General features: G+C 40.7%; 1 protein-coding gene across 4 annotated transcripts in view; it reads right to left on the bottom strand.

Annotated features, from left to right (window-relative positions):
• Calx (sodium/calcium exchanger 3) overlaps positions 1-22142 on the bottom strand; it is a 225698-nt gene that overhangs the window by 56826 nt on the left and 146730 nt on the right. For all 4 annotated transcript variants that reach the window (XM_076427238.1, XM_076427239.1, XM_076427240.1 and 1 more), the window contains one exon: positions 4803-4961. In XM_076427238.1, coding sequence (XP_076283353.1) covers positions 4803-4961 — 159 coding nt within the window. The remainder of the gene's footprint in view (positions 1-4802; positions 4962-22142) is intronic.

The following is a 22142-nucleotide window of genomic DNA, read 5'->3' as shown; positions in this document are numbered from 1 at the left end:
GGTTACTCGCGGGCACGAAATCCGAGTGCCTTTGCTGGAGGAGATGTGTAATATCAACCGTGTAGTTTCGAGGATAGCCGCGCAGAAAAATTTGCGGCGGTAACTTAATCGTATGCAAATTAGCCTGCGAAGTTTTAGAAGAATTGGTTGTTCGGTTTGTGAATGGAAAATTGTGAAAGTGGACTTGTGGGGGATGAAGTTAGATTCTTTTTACTGCATTGTTAAAGATAACGGTTTATGAAAATTCGTGGATATAGTTTAAACATGTACCAACGCACTTCTAAATTTTCAGAGCGGCGTTTCGCATACTTTCGGCAATAAAAATTCTCAAAATGTGCAGACATTTTCAGGAGAAGCTAACTCTGATTGTCGGGGTGAATATGTAGCTGTCCATCAGCGCAGACAACTAGCAACTTGTTAAAGATAACGATTTATAAAAATTCACGAATATAGTTTAAACTTGTACGAACGCACCTCTAAATTCCCAGAGCGACGTCTCGCATACTTTCGTCAAAAATAATTCTCAAAATGTACAGACATTTTCAGGAGAGTTAACTCTGATTGTCGGGGTAACTACGTAGCTGTCCATTAGCGCAGACTGTCAGCGCGTACATGTAACTGTATGTAATTTGTATTTCGCGCTATACTTGTTATGTTTTCTGGTCACCTGAGCTCGCTGTATTTAAATGTATATGTCGATCTATATCTTGTATGTTCTCTCTCTGTCTGTATTGTCCTCAGTCGAGGCAGTATAGTTCGCAACGTCAAAATAAACGGATCTGTCCTCGGGTAACCAGTACGTTTCTTTGTCTGTTCACCTCGTATAAAAGACAATCGTTAACCTCTATCTCCTTATCACAATCGGGCTTCAAGATTAAAATATTAAACCAATCGCTCTCAACACAGACAACTAGCAACTTGTTGGAGATACCGATTTATAAAAATTCTTGGATATAGTTTAAACACGTACACACATACCTCTAAAGTTTCAAAACAACGTCTTGCATACTTTCGTAAAAAAAAAAATGTTCAAAATGTACAGAAATTTCCAGGAGAGCTAACTCTGACGGTCGGGGTTCCTACATAGTTCTCCATTAGCGTAGACAACTAGCAACTTGTTAAAGATAACGATTTATAAAAATTCATGGATATAGTTTAAACACGTACACACACACCTCTAAAGTTTCGAAACAACGTCTTGCATACTTTCGTAAAAAAAAAATGTTCAAAATGTACAGAAATTTCCAGGAGAGCTAACTCTGACGGTCGGGGTTACTACATAGTTCTCCATTAGCGTAGACAACTAGCAACTTGTTAAAGATAACGATTCATAAAAATTCATGAATATAGTTTGAACATGTACACACGCACCTCTAAATTTCCAGAGCGACGTCTCGCATACTTTCGTCAATAAAAATTCTCAAAATGTACAAATATTTCCAGGAGACGGAGCTGACTCTGTTTGTCGGGGTAACTACATCTGTCCATCAGCGCAGACAACTAGCAACTTATTAAAGGTAACGATTTATAAAAATTCATGGATATAGTTTAAACATGTACACACGCACCTCTAAAGTTTCAAAACAACGTCTCGCATACTTTCGTCAATAAAAATTCTCAAAATGTACAAATATCTCCAGGAAACGGAGCTAACTCTGTTTGTCGGGGTAACTACATCTGTCCATCAGCGCAGACAACTAGCAACTTATTAAAAGTAACGATTTATAAAAATTCATGGATATAGTTTAAACATGTACACACGCACCTCTAAATTTCCAGAGCGACGTCTCGCATACTTTCGTCAATAAAAATTCTCAAAATGTACAAATATTTCCAGGAGACGGAGCTAACAAGTCTGACTGTCGGGGTAACTACATCTGTCCATCAGCGCAGACAACTAGCAACTTGTCGGTGGCGACTTTGACGACGGACCGTGCTCGTCTAAACACAGGTAATAGTGCAGTTTCATTTATGTATAAGTGTGCGATCCGCTATCCGGCGGATCGAGTTAATTCACTCGTTAATCCAGAGGCCGGGTACGGAATGGGGTAATTTCAGTGACAGGATAGAACGTGTTGCGGTCCAGAGTTTGTAATAATTATTATTGTCATGACGTCTTTAATCCCTCGGCGACGCGACGGGCTGCGCGTGTCGCCCGGGCTCGCGTTTGTTGACGCATGGTCGCGCTGGTACATCGCGAAAATTCTCGCTGGTTGGTCAAAAACATGGCAGATCGTTGAAGCATTGCTGGTGACTATGTGTTACGGATTTCCCGACGATTTTCCGGGGCACGGAACAATTAACCGTTTGATATCGAGTTTAAAATCGGCACCGAGACACGAATAGTTCCACTGGAAGTTCAAATAATAGCATATGGTAATGAAGTTGTCGACGCTGCGCTGTTGCAGCGACAGATGCAATTAGAAACGACGATGCCGGTGATGAGAAGCAAACAACGTTGCAGCGAGGCTTTGTCTGTCCACCGACGAGCTATTATTCGGGACAAGGACTAACGTTTATTGATAGTTAGCAATTTGTTAGGTATTTAACGGTGGGCTTGCGCGAACATTACTGTTTCGATTGACGAATTTTGAATTATAGGAATCTTTTTAAACGAGAGCCAGACTCGTGATGTAGGTTTTTAACAAAGTCTAATAAATATGAATGTTAAGCGTTTCATTTTAGATGAAATGAAATTTGATTCGTTTGTGATCAATATTTAAGCATTAAAATAAATGGAGCCGTACAAAAAATATACATTTTCTTTTCCCTTCTACGACATTTCTGTAACTGTAAATGAAAATGTACGGCAAGACGTTAACATTTAACACTAAACCTACCACGGTCAGATTGACCGGTTTTCTATACCATGGTTATTGAAATTATAATATAAAAACGCTTTCATAGGAAATGACTGAATTGTCTTCTTCATTTAAGCACGTATTATAATGAAAACCGTACAAAGTAAATCCAATCTTCTCATTTCTATACGGTGTTTCACTTTTATATATTTTGGGCTTGGTAGGATTAAACATTTCGAATTTTCATTTGCGGCCCCGTACAATGAACTTCCCTGTGGTTATTTTCTTCCGGTTAGTTTTTTTGATAAATTGCTGTAATTGTTAACTAGCTCGCCGTGCCTCCAGCAGATCGTATTAAAGTGATTTATGAAAACAGCTGAATAAATTTTCCGCGCAGTATGCAAATCACTCGCGACCACGCTAGGTGAATAGCGAGAGCGCAATAATTTTTCACGATTAACATACATTACACCTCCCTTGTTAATCCACACAACCAGATCCAGATCGCACAGCCTCCAGTTACGCGATAGTGCACCGTCTGACCTAGTTCGCAATAATTATTACCGTCATGACCTCATTAAGGAAGCGTCCCGTTTCAAAATTCCACTTTGGAAATTCTGATGTCTTGCTGAAACCTTGCACACTCGTTTAGGAACATTTCGGCTGTACGTGTGAATTTTTATACGTCACTGTTGTCAAAGTTCCGATGATTATTCAACGAGAAAGTTATAGATTTTGGGAGAATGGAGTTTTTGTACACGATGTAAGTGACATTTCAGTCCGAAATTTTGCCACACATATTGAAGCGTTACTTTAATTCGCGTCCCGGCAGTTTCGCTCAGCGAGAAGTCGTGATCGAGCGGAAGTGGGCCGTTGGGAAACCACGTGGACCACGTAAAATCCTCGACAGTGACGGGATCTGCTGCAAGATTTATCTCGTCCAGTGGTTGCTCGGTTCCCAACCCGTTCCTCGTGGACCCGGGATAAGAAACGGCTCGGAAAAAGGCCGAACTTCCGGTGGAGTGGTCCTCGGATGATAAATGCGCCTCCGGGAGACCGTCGCGTCGCGCCGACACCTTTTGTCGCCGTCATTAAGGAACTTTTCGGATCGACGACCACTGAGAAATTAAATCTTGCCGTCTTTTGTTCGAGACCGACGCTTCCGAAGAAATTGCGAACGTTTTAACGCTCGAGCCGCACCGAAAGAATTTCTACCACTCTCCTACAGTATTCCTGAACTAATACTACCCAGACAATCGTTTGCAAATCGTGCCGATTAGCCGACAAGAATCTAAATGGCCACAATAAATGTTGCCTACAAGTAACACGTCGAACATCTCCATCGAGGTTCAAACATTATCCTCGGCATCGAAATCAATCGGGATTCGAAGACTTAAAGTCTTCGCTATGCAACGACACCGTAAAAATTGATGGGCGATATTTTCCCACTATTTTATCGCACTTTGAATGGACAAATGTGTTGCTGACATTAAACGGACGGGGCACGGTTTTCACTCAGATTGCAATAAAACCGTGTGAAAAAATCGCACATCCATTTTTATGGGCTCGTCATGTGCGGGACACTTTGATATTCGAACCTGCGAGCATTAATGGCGTTCACGAATTTTTTAAACTTTGCACGAACGTTTTCGAAGTACATATCATCTTTAAAAATTTGGATTACTTCGTACAATGTTAAAGAAAGTACGCTATATGTCCAACAAATTCGTAGAAATTGATAAAAAAAACTAGCTTGTACGGACTTTGAGCGGCAAGACGCGACGTTGTTGGGCACGCACGCACTTAATTAGCGCTAATTGTTCCCGTTGCTTTCTCATTATTTGTTTGCCGGCTGCGTTGTTCATTGAGTGCGGTGAACTTATCGTTGAACGGTGTCGGGGAAATTTTATCGCGCGTAAAACACAGTGGTTCTGCCAGTCTCGCTCACCTGTAAATTACACGCGTCTCTGCGGCGTTTAGGAGCTGCGCTCGAGGACTTACCGGGAATGCTGGTGCCGAGTGCAACGAATGCCACTGCGGTCACGGAATCCTTGATTCCCAGAGTGCATCCGAAGTAGGATGCCACGTCCCCGATTACCGCCGTCACCACGCCGATACCGCATATGCTCACGACGAAGCACAGGTAACCGCCGGCGATGTCTGAAATCATACCAATTACGTTTCTCACAAGTTCCAAAAGATCACAGCTATGCGGCTTTTATTTCGTTTAATTAATCGTCATCGTCGACGTTCCTGCTGGAAATTACTGTGATAAATATTCGTCGATTCTGCGAGGCCTGTCCTGCAGAATTAGTGGTTTCAAAAGTTGTACAAATTTAATATTTCAAGGTACAGCGACGATAATTAACACTAAACCTACCGACCATCAAAAGTGACCAATGTGTATACTATTATAAAAATAACCAGATTAAATTTATTTATATTTATATTTAGATTTATCAAAACGTATATTCAGTAAATTCCCATAAAAACACTTTACAATTTCAATAATTGTTAAATAAAAAATCTAAAATGGGTCAGTTGACCCCTCGCGGTAGGTTTGGTGTTAATATTCGAACGCTCTTAGAAAGACGGTCACTTTTTTAATATTGTACTATACGGTTTGGACTTTTTTGAGAAGGTAAAGCAATTGGTTTACTACACGATGTGGAAAAATTCTTCTTTACAACTTTTTTACGTGGGCCTATATTGAAAATTTAAGAAATTCGTTTTGTAGATTTTTAGTATCGTAGATACGTTCTCGTAGCTTGCAATTTTTTTCAAAAATTTTGGTCTCGTTGCGTAGCAAACCAATTGTTCTAACTTCTCAAAGAATGATCGTCTTTTTAAGTATCCGAATATTAGTGGGAGTCACTGCAAGTGTTCAATCTTGAATTTAACATTGTTCTGATCGAAAAAACAACCAATCGATTTTTTCAAGCAATCCCTTCAAATTGACGCTTAAAAATTTTGCGATTCCATCGACATTTTAGAAAAATAGAACCAGAGCTGGGAAAAAATTGTATCTGGATAAAAATTTTGCCCAACTCTGAGTAGAACCGATGTAAGTTTCCGGGCCGAGTAATTTCGAAAATTGCTAGATCGGCACAGTACTGAACGGTGATTTCGCGGGTGAACAAAGACTAACGAGACCAGAATCGGTCGTTTATTAAAAATAAAAATAAAAATAGGATCGCAGGCAACTAGCTCGCATATAGCTCGCGTTTCATAATTCGCAGTATCAACATCGCGCGGGAACCGGTGCGCGCCGGGTAAAAGGAGACAGAGATTAATTGTGAGCGGCTTAATTACCTCTGAAGCGCGTAGTTAACCAAAACACAAGAGGCCCCCGGGAAAAAAAAGGTACGGCTCTGCCGCGCCCGGGGGAGCTTAATTAACGCTTTAACCTGCGCCGGTGTGTAGGCGCGTTACGCGAACAAACATCAACACGATACTGGAACAGCTTTGTTCCTCTGCCTCGTCACGGTGATATCGCTGATAAAGACCTGCCGTTCTACTCGAAACATCCAAACAACCTGCGAGGAAGAAGCTCTCTCAAGTTTCCTGGTTAAATCAGTATAATTTTATGCTACTATATTTTTACTCTTTTCTCCTAAAGGATTGCAATAATTAGGTTGTGATTTTTAGCCCAGAAATTTGTAGCATAAGTTTTCATTTTATTTTGTTCCATTGGGACTGGTTCTCTTTTTCAATTTATTTCTTTAAATTCAACACACACAACGTGTGTCAGATCGACGAGCTCTTAAATCAATTATTAACAGCATAGAACAACTTTGAAAATTGAATTTGTTTTCTATGCGAGCAGTAGACTTCCAATATTTCTGCAATTTTCAATTTCTACAGACAAATTTTAAGTTAAGTGGCATGAAATAAAATTCTATTTATAATGGGAACAGCTTTATGGATCCAAAACAAATAGAAATCTTACTAAATTCTATCGAACTTCGTATTCTAGCATTTTTTAGAAATTTCCATGAGCCGTAAATGATCGAAACAGAGTTGTTCTATGCTGTTAATAATTGATTTAGGAACTCGCCGACCTAAAAAATTCCACAAAATCAACATTGTGTGTGTCCCATAATTCTATATGGAGAGACAGATGCAAGAAATCAGACAGGAAATAAATTTGGATCAGTAATCAAAATGAATTAGATGGTTTTGAATGGGTTCATTAGGAGAACCCATGGACCCGTTCAAGCGTTCCTGGGACGGTTATCGGAGAACGGATCTCCTCGATTCTCCCGTTCACTGATCGCGTTGAATTATTCGTTGCCAGCATTCCTGGCGTAGTCGTGTAGCCTTGACAGTCAGCACAGATCGATATACACAGACGGATTCGAACAGAGCTCGCAAATGGAAGCGACGTGTTCCTCGCGCGCAATTTGCATTCCATAAACCTATTCTCGACTCCTTTCTCCCTGGGAATCAATCCGTCGAACATCGAATCGATTGTTTTCTCTCGAGAACGTGTCGGGCGTTCGAACTGGTCCATCCATTTCCCAATGTTTAGGCTATCAGGAAACAATAGGGGACGAATCTGTTGCTATCGTCGTCTCTAGACTGCGACTTTTATGCATTCGCGAGGAAAACGAACTGGTAGAATTTCAAACAGTGGAATAGATAAAAGAATATTTTTTTTTCGACTTATTCAGATTGTGTTAAAGAACGACAGAATCGTATATATATTTGATAAACAAAATGCTGTTTCTCAGAAGAAGAAGACAATTTATATGCCGATTGTATTCGTATATTTTTACTATGCAATTTTATTTCAAACAGTGGAATAAATAAAAGTATATTTTGTTCAGCTTATTGAGATTATTAAGGAACGACAGAACCGTAAAATTTATGCACCCATTGTATTCGTATATTTTTACTATACGATTTTATATCACTTCAAACTTTTATTTCAAACAGTGAAAAAGATAAGAGTATATTTTATTCAACTTATTAAAAATTGTCAAAGAGAACGACAGAATTGTATACGTATATTTGAAAAACAAAGAGCAGTTTCTCAGAAGAAAAAAGAGAATTTATTAGTTCAAGGGAAATCAAAGACACAGCGAACGTAAAGATTTGCAGTCCGTTTGGATAGAGTGTTACGATCGCTCGAGCATGTTACAGGAACTTGTTAGAGTAACTGGATGTTCGAGTAACTGCGAACTGTTACGTGTGCTTGAATATCGCGAAATTATCCGGTGTTTGACACGACGCGACGCGAGCCAGGGGGCTCAACATCATTCTCAGGCGTCGAGATAACGAGCAGTCCTTAATGCTGCTCGCGTTGACTTAGCCCGAACTCCGGGGAGCTTATGCTGATTAGCAAACAGCGCCTGAGTTTGTAGTGCGCTGATCAAAACCCGACGAATCGTGCCCCCGTATAATGCCTGGGCCGAGGATTCGTTAATGCGTCGCACGCATCGACATTTCTGCAACGAATTCGTTCATCTATGTATTAGGTTGGCAACTCTAAATTCGCAAACTTTTGTTTCGCAATTCTTTTATTGTATCATTAATACCTGATTCAGTGACCACTTAGTTGCCAATTTAACATACAGTGGCCGAAATTTCTATAAAGTCACTGTGTTTTGTGCCCGTGCGAAATCAATACGGGCCGGTTTATGTACTTCTTTAAGGATGTTCTGGAGGTATATAAAAACGCAACAAAATTTTTGAAAATTTGACAATGTATAATTCTTACTAAATTAATGCAATTACCAAAGTTTGGGTTCGATTCACTGCACCGTTTAAGAATTATAGCAACTTCAAGTTTGCACATTTTAACACGTCTTCTTATGGAGAATTCATGAAATTCCACTTCAAACCCTATTTATAAACCTTGAAAAAACGCAACTAGAAACTCCAGTTTTTTTGTATATGTAGTAAAAATTATGTAATTAATTATGTGCAATATTTATTAGGATTCACTAAACAGTTACAGAGTAAAAAAGTTATTAACTGCTGTAAAACGTCAAATTTATCGTGTTGTCTCACACTAGCGTGGAAACGCGACAAGCGTAGACCACTGAATATAGCTACAGAGGGTACAGTATTCGCAAAAGTTTAATGCAAAATATACTCATGAATGGCTTTCATTGCCATGTATTGATGGATTTCGTATTTCTTGTACTTTTGTCTCCCATTGTACCTCCAGAACATCCTCAAGGCCTGGTTTACGTTGTATTTTTGTCCAGAAGAATTTAAAAGTTGTTGCACACGTCTTGTTGTTACTGGGAGCTCCAATTCAGCTCGAAATTGTGCTGCATTTTTCCTTTCCTTAGCTGCAGACCTCATTAATATTGAATGTTGTCTCTTTGACTATTTTTTATTACTACCTTTTAGATGATTTTTCCCGTAATTTTCACGTAAATTGATATAATTATGAATCACAGTATATGACCGATTAGTTTTCTTAGCAACTGCGCGATTGGAGCAGCCCATATCTTTATAAGCATCGTTTGATGCTTTTTCTTCACTTGTTAGTACTTTTCCTCTCGGCATTCTCATACACGTGGATCAAATTACATAACAAACAGGATTTCTGTGAGTTCAGAGAAACACTAAGTGACTTTTTATAGAAACTTCGCACTTGTGTGTTCTGCACCACACAGAAAAAAATCAAAACAAACGTAAATAGTAAACATAGCGGTCCAGAGTACGCAGTCCCTCTATCCGAGTGTCTACAAGGCACAAGACCAGATATGATAAATCAACAAAAATGGTGATATTTTTAAAATATCTATGAAAAAGAAGATGACTTTATACTGTAGTATGTCGATTCTGCGGAGTTTCCCTTAGAAAATGAGAGCTTTGAAAAGATTCAGTGATTTTGGCTAGCCGAGGAAAAAACTAAAGGTTCCGTGCCGAGTCGTTTTTGCTCGACAATTAAGCAAACTTATGTGCTTTCTTCTATACTGCATTTTTTATAATGGTGGAGACATATTCTACAGTCTTAAACTTGTTATAAAACAGTTTTAGCGCATTAAATAAATATGTCAGCGTGTTTCAGCTTCAATTTAAGAAGAGTTTCACCGCTCGATATGAATTATATGAGGAACAGCGGTCGTATGAAAATGCAGCGAGTGGCTTAGGTTTTTATTTTGTTTTCACTCTAAAAGCGCTGTCAATCGTGGGGGCGAAAGGAGGACTACATCCATAATCTCTCCGAACGTTGGCTATTCATATAATTACGATCGAACTTCATGTACAAGTAAGTTCGTTTGATCGTTTAATTACATGTATCGAGAGTTGTGCGACTTTGTGACGAAAGTGGCCGAATGATTCCTGAATTTGTATACGCTGTCTGATCCTCCCGAAGATCCTTTAGATCCGGCCGGTCACGGACAGACAAGTTTCTTGCGGGATTTGGAAAGTTCGTTGTTCGTAACGATCGTAGTTCCCGGCGACCACGCGAGAAAACGCCCACGCCCGAACAGTTCGACGGAACAATTGCTGTTTCCTCGAGGAAGCGGGACTCGAGGTTTGGATAAATCATACTTCCGAGATTGTTGGAGGCGAGAGCTCGATGCAGGCTTTGCGACACCGACGTGGCTCTTCTTCTGGTTTCTCAGCGGTTTCTTCAGATTTGCCATGTCTGCACTCTTTCATTTTTCTTTGTCTCTGTTAGATTATTCCGCTTATTCATGATAGGGCTGTCTGAAGATACGCTACCGGCCAAAAGTTTGGAATCACAATTTGATATTTTTCCTCATGCTTCTTGTAGGAGTTGCCAAAGATGTCCCTGTAGAAAAGTGCGTTCCGAGCATTGTTTTGCACTGTGTGTATATACTGTACAAGAGCTTGATGGACATAAGAAAATGCTGAAATCCGTTTAGAAATAGATGATTGCATAAGTTCGTGCCCGATGTGCAAATAAACTTCAATGGTTAAATGTTGAAGATTTGGTGAAAGATTGGTGACATTAAAATTAAAGAATGGTTAAATTTTCTACAATTAGAAAAGAATGGCGTATAATTGATTAGTAAAATTGTATTCTTTAAAATTTAACCATTGAATTTTATTTTCAAATCGGGCACGAACTTACGCAATCATCTAATATTATTCAACCAGTTAATATTTGATATAATAACGTTGGATCATTTCAAAATTTCATAGATATATTCGATTTTTACAAAAATCTGCAAGTAATTCCAAACTTTTAGCCGGTAGTGTAAATCGTAGTTTCACTTTCTCCTGTTCACAAAACGTTCGAGTTGCATGAAGCTTCGCAAGTTCGACATAGTCGGAACATCTTCCAAAACAAATAGCACAGTTTCGACCGAAAACAGTAGACAATTTGGTCGAAGCGCAGGATCACGGGACCTCGTACACCTCTCTTTGCCAATCGAATGAAGGTCCAGAGAACGTGTTCTCCGTCAGAGCGTGAAACGTACATAATCCAGGTTCTCGTTTCGTTCCTCCACGTCGAGTGACTCTCGCAATCTGTAATTCCGTCGTTTCGTGGACTTTCGGATGCAAATAACCAGAAAGTGGGAAATCAGATTGTTGGCCGTCTCGCTGCGACACTCTCCGCCGCCTCTCGAGGCTCTCTATCGAGTAGAAAGAGAAAGGGTTGACTTCGACCCTCGTTAAAGCGTTAACTTCCGTCCGAGCGAGTTCCATTGAATTTTTCTTGATTCTGGCATGCGAAGCGGAAACTCGTCTCGTCGAGACTCAATATCCGCCCGCAAGAAACAGCATTGTGTATCGGGAACTAGCCTGGTCGGCCGTGCGTCTGACACCACGTGGACCTACACTACTGCCGCGATCACTATAACTGGAAGACACGTTCCCTTTGTTCCACTATTATCATATCTAGGTACTAGACGGTTTAAATGGCTCGAAATGAAATGTTCCAGATGAAATTGTTTGAAGTGTATTGCGAGTGTCAGTCTCGCCACCACCGAAACACAAAATTCGACGCGCCCTTCCAGTACAAACGTCACCAAGATCGTCCACATTTTCGATTTTCCCGAGTTTAATGCAGGGCGATGATAGGTAGACTGCGGATCTTTATGCAAAATAAAAATTGTCTTCGTCAATTACAAGATGCATGAAGCATATAAAAATCTCTGTACGTCATTAATAATTTTGATAACTTGATAACTACATATGGACCTTATTAAATCGTCTTAGTGTTTTTTCTGTTTTCATTTAGAACCACCCATTTCTGTCATAAATGTATAAAATCCGCAGTCTGATGACAGGCATTTTCAATTTTTAAAATTTTTTAACAATTTCAAATTTCATCTACTTAATTTTCGTATAAGTGCATAAAGATCCGCAGTCTAATGACAGGGCTTGATTGGGATACTGTTTTCTTGCCGAATTCTGTGGGAAATTAGGGGGTGTTTGTTTACGAAAAATAAAAATTGTTGGGATCTATTGCAAGAAATAGAAACCAAATTGAATGTTATTTCTTCTTTTAATGATTCCAGTAGAGGAGAAATCATATAGTGGCATTTTCAATTTTTCAAATTTTCCAACAATTTTTAATTTCATCTACCCAATTTTTCCATAAATGCATAAAGATCCGCAGTCTACTCACCAGTTTGCGGATTTCTAATTTGTTTCGTACAATTTTGATACGCTGCTGCGTCCATTTATTACTTGGACGACAAAAAATGACGAAGCTATCATGTGCGAAATTCCTTTTCTCCCTGAAAGTCAGAACTATCCGTGTTCAACGTCCGCCGCGGACTTATCGAATATTTAATGCCGTCGGACACGGCATCGATATTCTCCACTGAAATATGCAAAGAGGTAGGAACCGCTTAATAACCGTGGATCGAAGAGAAGCCGGATCGAGGGGATGGCAGTTCGAGTGAAGCTCGAGCCAGGAAAAGCTAGAAAGAGACGGGGCGATATCTTGGAGAAGCTTGCTCCGTGAACCGGAAACGACGACGCGCCCCGAGGCCCGAGGGAATCGCGAAACCGGTGTGCACCACGTGAAATGGCGCACGTGTGTCCGTCGCTGCTGGTGTAATTTGAATAATAAGAACAATGTCGCCTTTGATGTGCGGCGGCGGAACGTTTGCGACGACGACGGCGAGCAAGTACTTTAGAGAACGATCAAATAAGAATGCCAGCACGGGAGCGCGGAGGATGCGAGAGGCAGGGAAATGAAGAAGTTAAGTTAAGTTTAGTTTGTTTGTAGACACGACACGTTAACGAACGAACTAGAATAATGCGCTTTGAAGAGCATGTCGTGCACGAAACGGGGAGGCAAAATGATTAAACAAATTTGTTAAACTTTGTTGGGAAGGAAACGTGAAATATGGGCGTTGATATAAAGTAAAAATTCTGAAAAAATTCTGATAGATTCTAGACACTGAAATGCATAACAGAATTTTTTCAAAATTTTTGGTCGACAAGCCTAGTTGTACAAAATGAACAATGTGTAATCTGTACCTCGAAACGTTGCGGTGGTTAGGGGATGAAAAATGCCTTTGCAGGTGGCAAGATACGCGTTCCAGAATTTTTCTCGATTTTTTACCACGCTTATATTAGCCTGCCGAGTTGTCGTTGTATGCGTTGTATCGAATTTTAAATCACTTCCCGAGGATCTGGAGACTTGAAACTTTAAACATAGCTCAGAACTGGATGACAACGCAATATTAAAAAACAAATTTTAAAAAAACTGTGCGTCTAGGAGAAAAAAAATTTTAATATTAACCGTCGCACCTCGCCGCGCGACGCTCGGTAGTACGTCATCGCGTTCAGCGATCCCCACTCCACGCACCAGCGCTCCCTACTCCACTACGTGTTCCCACTCCGACTCATCCTCACTCGACTGACCAATTTCTCCGTTCATCCAGTTCCATTTTGGACAATTTCGGACTCCATCAAGAGACGTCGTCTCTCGGAGTCATCCCCTCATTCTTTCTCGCGTATTTCCATATATCTTGCTTTTCTATATATATATATATATCTTACTATTTCATATCAGAATTACTGCATCTTGCGTTCCATTTAAAAAAGACTAAAAGTATCAAATAAAAGAATATATAAAAAAAAACTTTTTAGAAACCACACACGCTTATATTAAAATGCACTAAAAAAAGAGAAAATAATTTTTTTAAGCATCAGTGACTATAAATAAAAGCGTGGAGCGCCCACGAAGATTACGTCAATATAGTTTGGCGCTCCACGCTTTTATTTATAGTCACTAATGTCTAAAAAAATGATTTTCTCCTTTTTAGTGCAATTTAATATAAGCGTGGTTTTTGAAAAGATTTTTTTTTATATATTTTTTTATTCGTCCACAGCTCCGGCTGTAAAAATGAAAACTCTGAAAATCTATTTAAAAATTTAGAGTTTCGGTGAACTGGAGGCCACGAGAAGTCTTCCAATTAGCTGACAAAGTTGCCGAACCTGAATGTAGAGTGTCCAAATCGTTTTTCCACTCGGAAACTCTCCAATTTGATACGCGGACGGGTGCGAACGTCGCAGAAAGCTCGAAAATAGCGGAGGACAGCGTGTACAGATTATTCTCGGGTACACAAACGGGGGTGAATTTCGTGTCGTCCGACCCCCGGGGGTGAATTTAATCAGGGTCGCGGGTTATCTGACTGGCCCCTACCCCTAGTTTTCCCCAGCAAGAGTTTATGATCCACCGGTTTATCATAAGCCGACCCCGGAATGGCTAATGAAGTCCGGCACGAGAGGCGAATAACGAGCAGTTAGCCGGCTCGCAATTTACTGCTTCAGAAACCGGAAATTCGCGAGCACGGAACGACGAGACTCGTTCGAGACGATCTTTCGTCTTTTTCCCAACGCGTTGTACCGCGTTTTCTGACAAAATAAAACAGCTGCCCGAGGACTGCACGTCACGGTGATTTTACTCGGGGAAGAAACAGATGCAGTCGGAAGATCCATCATCGTAAACAGTTTGAACGACGCTCGCGCGTCTCGTAACAACTTTCTTCAGTCTATTAATATTCCTTCGCGCTGCGTTTCATGCATATTCACCTTGCTAAACTCCTCGCCCGTTATTAGAGACCTTTCCGGCTTCCATTATGGCAGTTTCTGCTCTCGAAAGCCGATCTTTCCACGCGAATTTTCCGCCTGCCTCCGTCGGAATATGAATCGGCGTTATGAAAGGCTTCTCGCTATTTTAATTATCCATCTTTTACTTTCAGTAGTTCAAGAATTCGCGATTGCCGATTTAAAATTTCCTTAGGAAATACAAATGAAATTTTAATGATATTTCTCGCGATTTTCTTTCGTGTCCCTGTAAAAACTTTATTTTTCACATTATGAATTCTGGAAGGAGTGTAGCGATTTTCCACGTGATGCATAGTTTTCGTAATTGATATTTAGGTAGTCGAAGAGACGCGAATAAATGTTTCGGATTTTCTTCAGAGGAAACATTGCACAGCATCGTGAAATACGAGGGATGAGTAACGTGTCGGATCTGACAGGGTGTTATCGCGAATCTTTCCGAGCGCCGCGTCGGGAAAGATCGGATAGCGTTTTCCGTGTTGTAGAGCCACCGAAAAATGGGACAGACACACGATACCGTGACAAGTGGGATCCCTTTTCCCAGATTCCCGCGATAACAGCATGAACACGGAGTGATACATCGAGATAGACGCCTTTCACAGATTTCGAAATCTTCGAATTACTCGTACATATTTCCTTCTCCGGGAACTACAATATTTATTTAATATGACCATCGAGTGGCGAATTTTTATATCCACGCACATTTTGAAATAGTCGAATTACAGTAATGTCTCGACGTGTAAAATAATAACTCAGAATTTTATTATTTCAATCATTCGTTTGTGAAACGAGTTCGTGACATTTTTCGGATTAAGACGAGTCCGAACACTAATTATTAGAGACAAAAAATTTGTGCTATCAATACGCGACACGCTTTCTGTTATTTATTAGATAACCTGGATCGGATGAAATCGATCAAATAACGAATTTGGATAACATTCGCAGCTTCTGGGGTGCGAATGGGTTCGGAAGCAAAGAGTAGGGTGAATTGTCGATCGGACGAAAGTTTAGAGGTTCGTAGTGATTGATGACACCGATGATCTAGCGGGCCGCGCACGGTTGATCTCATTTACGGTGTTCTCAGGTCAGTTCGCGGCTATCGATCTTGAACTCCCTGTGAATATTGGTCGTGTCGAGTCGAGTTGATGGCCAGGCTGCTGCTGCGGCTTGATTTATCGCAGGCGAAACCCGTGTCCTGATCACCGCACGTGGGCCACCGAATTTGTCCTCCGAGGACTCGGCCTCGTCAATTACGCCTGTTTTACCGGGAGCAACAAAGTAGGATCGATGGCCGTGCTTGGAAAATCGTGCGAACTTTCTCGGTGTCAAAGTGGGACCGTGTTCGGTCACTTAACACTTTATTAACTTGTTAATAGGCTTTTCAATAATTGTGCGGTACCAAATGGAAGCTTAAAGATCCTGTTTTACACAGTAATCTCGAAGGAAATTATTGGACTTTGTTGTGGAGGGGTGAGTTGTTAGTTTATGATTAAAATTGTTGTTGCTGTTGAATGACATATAACTAATTAAATTAAGATAAATATTTATTGGTATAAAATCGCAATTAGAACAAAGGAACAAAAATTTCTTTCTTTACAACCTAATAATACCTATCTGCATCGGTTGCATAAAATAGAAACGAAATTGAATGTTATTCCTTCCCTTCATGATTTTAATACAGGAGAAATCTTATATGGACATCTTCAATTTTTAAAATTTTCCAACAATTTTGAATTTTATCTACTCAATTTTCCTGCAAATGCGTAAAGATCCAATAATTGATATTCAAGAAAATAGAAATAGAAACTGAATTGAATGTTATTTCTTCCCTTAATGATTTTAATAGAACAGAAATCTTATATTGACATCTTCAATTTTTTAAATTTCCCAACAATTTCGAATTTGATCTACTCAACTTTGCTATAAATGCACGAAGTTCCGCAGTCCACGAAAATAACTTGAAGTTCGAACTGTTCGAACAATAAAAACAATTTCAAAGAATCGAAAATACCATGTTCAAGCGCCACCCGTCCGAACGAGCAAGTTCCCCTAGAACAGTTCGAAGCAAGTGTCAAAGGTGAAGTTGAAAGCGTTGAAGGGACCGCGCCGTCGGCGCGCGTGCAATTCAGAAACGCGTGCAAGGCCCCGGATAATTCGCAAAGTTGATTTCACACTCGCTAAACAGCCGGCACGGTGTGCATACGTACCCGGCTAACCAACTATTGACCGAGGCCTGCTAAACAGCTCGTCACGTCTGCAAACTAGCCGTAGCGCGAATAGCCGCGTGTTAAAGCTTTCAGCTCTCCATCTCTCTCACTGAACATCAGCTTTAATCAAGCCCATTGTCGCGAATCACCGGCTAATTCGAAAAACAGGTATCGTCCTACGTTTGCTTCGTTAGCCGCCGCCGCCGCCGCGACCGGGAATGGCTAATTGCCCTGGCGCGTGGAAATAATTTAAGATCTCGATGGTTCTGGCTAGGCAACTTCCTGCCGAATCCTCGGATACAAACTACGGCTGGTAGAGAGACGGAGGTGAGACAGGCAGACAGAGAAAGGAAGAGACAGAGAGAGAGAGAGACACTTCATCTATTGTGTACCATGCAATTAGCCCGGCGTTTACGTCGCTGTTCAGGATTCTGTACAATCCGCGCGAACACCTCTGTGTATCGCTGGACACCGGGTTCCGCAGACCATCTCCGACATACCATTCCATCCGGGCACTATTGCTGTTGCGTCTGCTACCGCCACTAGAACTATTATCTCACAACTCCCTGTTATCCGAGGGATATCGCCTATCAGCTTAGACCACCGTCTCCCACGGCTGACAACCGGACTAACAGCTGCCGAGACTATTGTTGCTCCACGACTGGGTACTTGCTCTTTCGAAAATGTGTAAAAAGAGAATAACGCTGTAGAATGTGTTTTAATTGTTCGTAATTATTAGACTGCGGATTTGATGCGTTTATGAGAAAAATGGGCACGTGCAATTTAAAGCAGTGGACGTGCTAAAAATGTTTGAGGACGTCAATGCATTAGTTCCAGCTTGATAGGACAATTAACAGAAGTATACAATTTTGATTTGGCTCCTGTGTCCTACAATCGATGCGAAATAAAAATGTTTTGCATTGGTTGTGAGAAGCAGGGATAACATAGAAATTGATTTCATCCCTTAACGACTTTGTTACATTGAAAGCAACATTACAGCATTTTCCTGAATCTTTTAAGTCTTTTACTGGTTCATATTTCATCCAATCAATTTCTTCATAAATGCATAAAGATTCGCAGTCTAGTAATTATCAATAGACTGTGGATCTTTATGCGACATAAAAATGTTTCGCATTGATTGTGGGAAGCAGGAATAACGTAAAAATTGATTTCATCCCTTAACGACTTTGTTACATCAAAAGCAACATTAGTAGATTCATGAATTTTTTAAAGTCTTTTAGTGGTTTATATTTTATGCAATCAATTTCTTCATAAATAGATAAAGACCCGCAGTCTAATTATCAAATTACCGAGGAAACTGGATCAATGTCGAGTCCTGTACAACAAGTGCCAGAAATTGTTAAAATTCATCGGTGAATTTTAGATGAAGCGTTCTCAAATGAATGACTTATTGCTGCCGGAATGTTTGTGCGTGTGTTTCCGTTCAAAGCTACGCGCAGCCTCGTGTTCATCGACGACATTGTTGGAATTCCAGTCCAATTCCAAGATAAAAATCTTATGAAATCTGAATGAATTAGAATCCTGTCATTATCACAGAGAACATCAGTCGCGTTCAGAGCTCGGTAGTTGTAGTCAGTAGCGCGTCATAACTAGTTGGGGCCTTGGGCAAAGTAGCGGCCCCTAATCCCAACTAAATGACTTTATGAGAAAAACGGAGAATTTGGATCTTGGTTTGTGTTCGGGGCCCCCCTTTGCTTGGGGCCTCCTTTAGCTTGCGGCCTCTGACATTTGCCCAAGTTGCCCACAGCGTAACGCGCCACTGTTTGTAGTGTTTTTTTTTTACCACGTTTTTATTAGCTCGCTTTCTTCACTTATTTATTAAGGTCGCGTCAACAGCTAGGTTATTAGCGACCACGAAGGGCTGACACACTTTATAGCGCAGTGGATTACATATTACGAATAATATAAGTGTGAAAGGCGTAATTTTCCTATTTATCGGTTAACACATGTGAGGTACTGAGGTTAGATTTTGTTATAAAAGTCAGTTGCTTTGCTTTGCAATATGCAGCAAGGTCTACAATGACCGGTTTTAGGAGGAAATTGTAGCAGTAAATCTGAGCTCGCATCGAGCTCGATGACAAGGGCAAGGTAAAGGCTCGCCTAGGCGTTAATAGTCGGCTACCTTCGTCGGCCGGTTCACGCCCAGTTAGGCCACTTGCCGATCGTAATCGCTAAGCAAGCAGGATATCCAGCAGGCCTTATAAATCGTAGGCCGACGCTCGATTTACCTAAAGCTCTGTCGCGTGACGGCGACGAACCAGTCGGCTGTTGCGTTGGCTGTCTCGCGAATTACACGATATTATCCGTAGTAAACTTGCTCGAGCGTGACAAGGATAGCTCCAGGTGGATTTCGAAGGGATCTAGGATCCATGGAAATCCTCCTTCGCGCCCACTTTCCTCGACATGCCTCTGTTTTACTACGGTGTGAACAATCTTCGATTTAACGAGGTTGGAACACAGATGTTCCAACTTGAATTTGTTACAGTAAAGTCGCGATATTTGTTAACGACCGCGTACGCAATAGTTGTCAGGTGCCTATCCACTTCACTGCCGGCCAACGCCGCAGGGCGGCAATGATCAATCACTCGGCTCGGTTCTATATCTTTCATTACTTTTTTATGGGACTTTCATCAATTTATTTCTGGCATTTTTATGATTAAAATAACGCCAAACACGATATAATTTCAACTGTATTTAGTGGTTCAATCGACGATGACAGTTTGGGGCGCCAGGTTGCACAGCGTATGGGAAAGAAAGTGACAGGGACAGTCGCCGTCGCCGGCACTGTTCAAAGGCCCGCGTGTTCGCGTGTCCTTCCTCGCGCCCGAAACTTTCATCGTCGATTAAACCACTAAATACAGTTGAAATTACATCGTGTTTGGTGTTATTTTAACCAGAAAAATGCCAGAAGTAAGTTGGTGAAAGTTGTACATTCGATTAGTAGTGGTTCACACCGATACGCTTCGGCCACGCGATCCGTATTTCATGCTGTCCTTCACTACGTTCGGCTTTCGTTTGAACTCTCGTTCAAACGGCTAATAGTCGGAGCGGTCATAAAAAACTAATGTCGGTATGCGATAGTTGTCCGTGCAGAACACAGGTATTTCGTGCAGGAAGAGATGATATGTAAATTTCTAGCTACACGAAAACGTCGAAAAATAGAAGCTACTAGAAGTTGCTATTTTATTAGCGGTCCCGGTCCGTGCTTCATTATAACAGTGGAAAGTTCAGGCGACTTCGGCCGACTACTGTGTACACGCCAAGGGTACATATGTTCATGGTTCACGTTCGGAATAATGGTTCAGCAAGCGAATATACGGTTAGCAGGTGCCGTCTCGTTCCTCTCGTTCGACGAACGTGACCCGATTGCATCGTATAAATTATACCGGGTACACGTGACAGCCATCCTAACCGGTGTTATACGGTTTCGCTGATACCGTGTATCCGGACGACCCGATCGCGTCCTGCAGCGTCGCGTCGGACGTACCGTCGTCTCCGACCCGTCGATGTATATGCAAACAGATTTCTCTGGATTATACCATCAGCCACCGTGTCTCGCTCTTCAACACAATTCCATTCATTCTTTACCGCATCCGCGATATCAACTTTAACTATTCAACCACAAATTTTACACGTTTCTATCAAAAAAGGACATTGTTACAGTATTTTAGCCTTTGCACTGTGTTATCAGCATGCTTTCTTTTCTTTCCATGTTCTCTCAATTTTACACTCGCCGTACCGGGTGTAAAATGTGTCGGATATACTTTTTTCTTTTGTAAAAATTACACGACTGAAGTTATTTAGATGCTTCACAATTTTTATAATAATACGCGATTAAATAAAGAAATTTATTGAATAATTTCTGATGGAAGCACTTTTATAATTTCAATAATTGAAAAATGTGAAACCTAATATAATTAGACTGCGGATCTTTATGCATTTATAGGACAATTAAGCAGACGAAATTCGAAATTGTTGGAAAATTTAAAAAATTGAAGATGTCAATATATGAATTCTCCTCTATTAAAATCATTAAGGGAAGAAACAACATTCAATTTAGTTTCTATTTCCTGCAATCGATGCAGACAATTTTTATTTTGCATAAAGATATCAACACTAAGCCTACCAAGCACTAAAATCGATTAAAATGTTTTACCTCACAAAAATGATAAAAACTGTATTTACTTGGATTGTGTACAATTTTTAGGATAGTATGTGCTGGAATAAAGAAATTTATTAAAACACTTCCCATGAAAGTAGTTGTACAATTTGAATAATTGTAAAATAAAAAATATGGTAGGTTTGGCGTTAACGTTCCACATAAAATAATCAATAAATTCATGCTTCACACTTATTTCCTCAATTTTATGATAGTTAATGCTACTCCGGACGATTTTACTTCCTCGGTTAACAGTGTTACGTTTTACGAGACGCTTCTTCCCATCCAAAACAGTAATTTCTCCAAACAATTTATTATGTATATACAAGGTCGAAAAGCGTGTAATTCAGGTATTAAGAATGGCAAACACCATCCGCAATCCCAGAAGCCAACCTCAAAGCACAGATTCTAGACGGGAGACAAGACGCTGGATCTCGCTCAGAAATTCGCTTCTGAAATTCCTCGCGTTCGAGGGTCACCAGGCTTCGCACCGCAGTTACGTTTTCCGTAAGCGGATTTCGCGCCGGGTTTTCGTCACGGCTCGGCTGAATTATTGCGGCGATTTCGTTGCGGTCTCGTCCCCGCTGACGAAATGGTAAACACCAGCGAAGTGTCTGCAAACACGCGCGGCCGCGGTTCCACGGCAAACAGCCTCCTCGTGTTTAATGAGATCGATTTGCCAGGCTGCAGGCGCAAAACTGCACAGCCTTGGCTCGATCGTGTTCCTCGAAAAAAATTAGATTCTAATTACGTTCAAACTCGGACCTGGGCTTGAACATATTATATGGAACACTTCAGACGAATCAGACTTGAACTTTCCATCTGGAACATTTCAGACAATTCGATCTTGGATTTGTTATCTTAAACATTTTAGAGACAATTTAATGTTGAACATATTATAGTGAACACTTCAGACAATTTAGATTTGAA

This window comes from Lasioglossum baleicum, chromosome 7 (assembly GCF_051020765.1).
Source record: "Lasioglossum baleicum chromosome 7, iyLasBale1, whole genome shotgun sequence".
Lineage (NCBI taxonomy): Eukaryota > Metazoa > Arthropoda > Insecta > Hymenoptera > Halictidae > Lasioglossum > Lasioglossum baleicum.
Note: the sequence above shows the minus strand (reverse complement) of the source record. Positions and strands in the feature narration are given on the sequence as shown.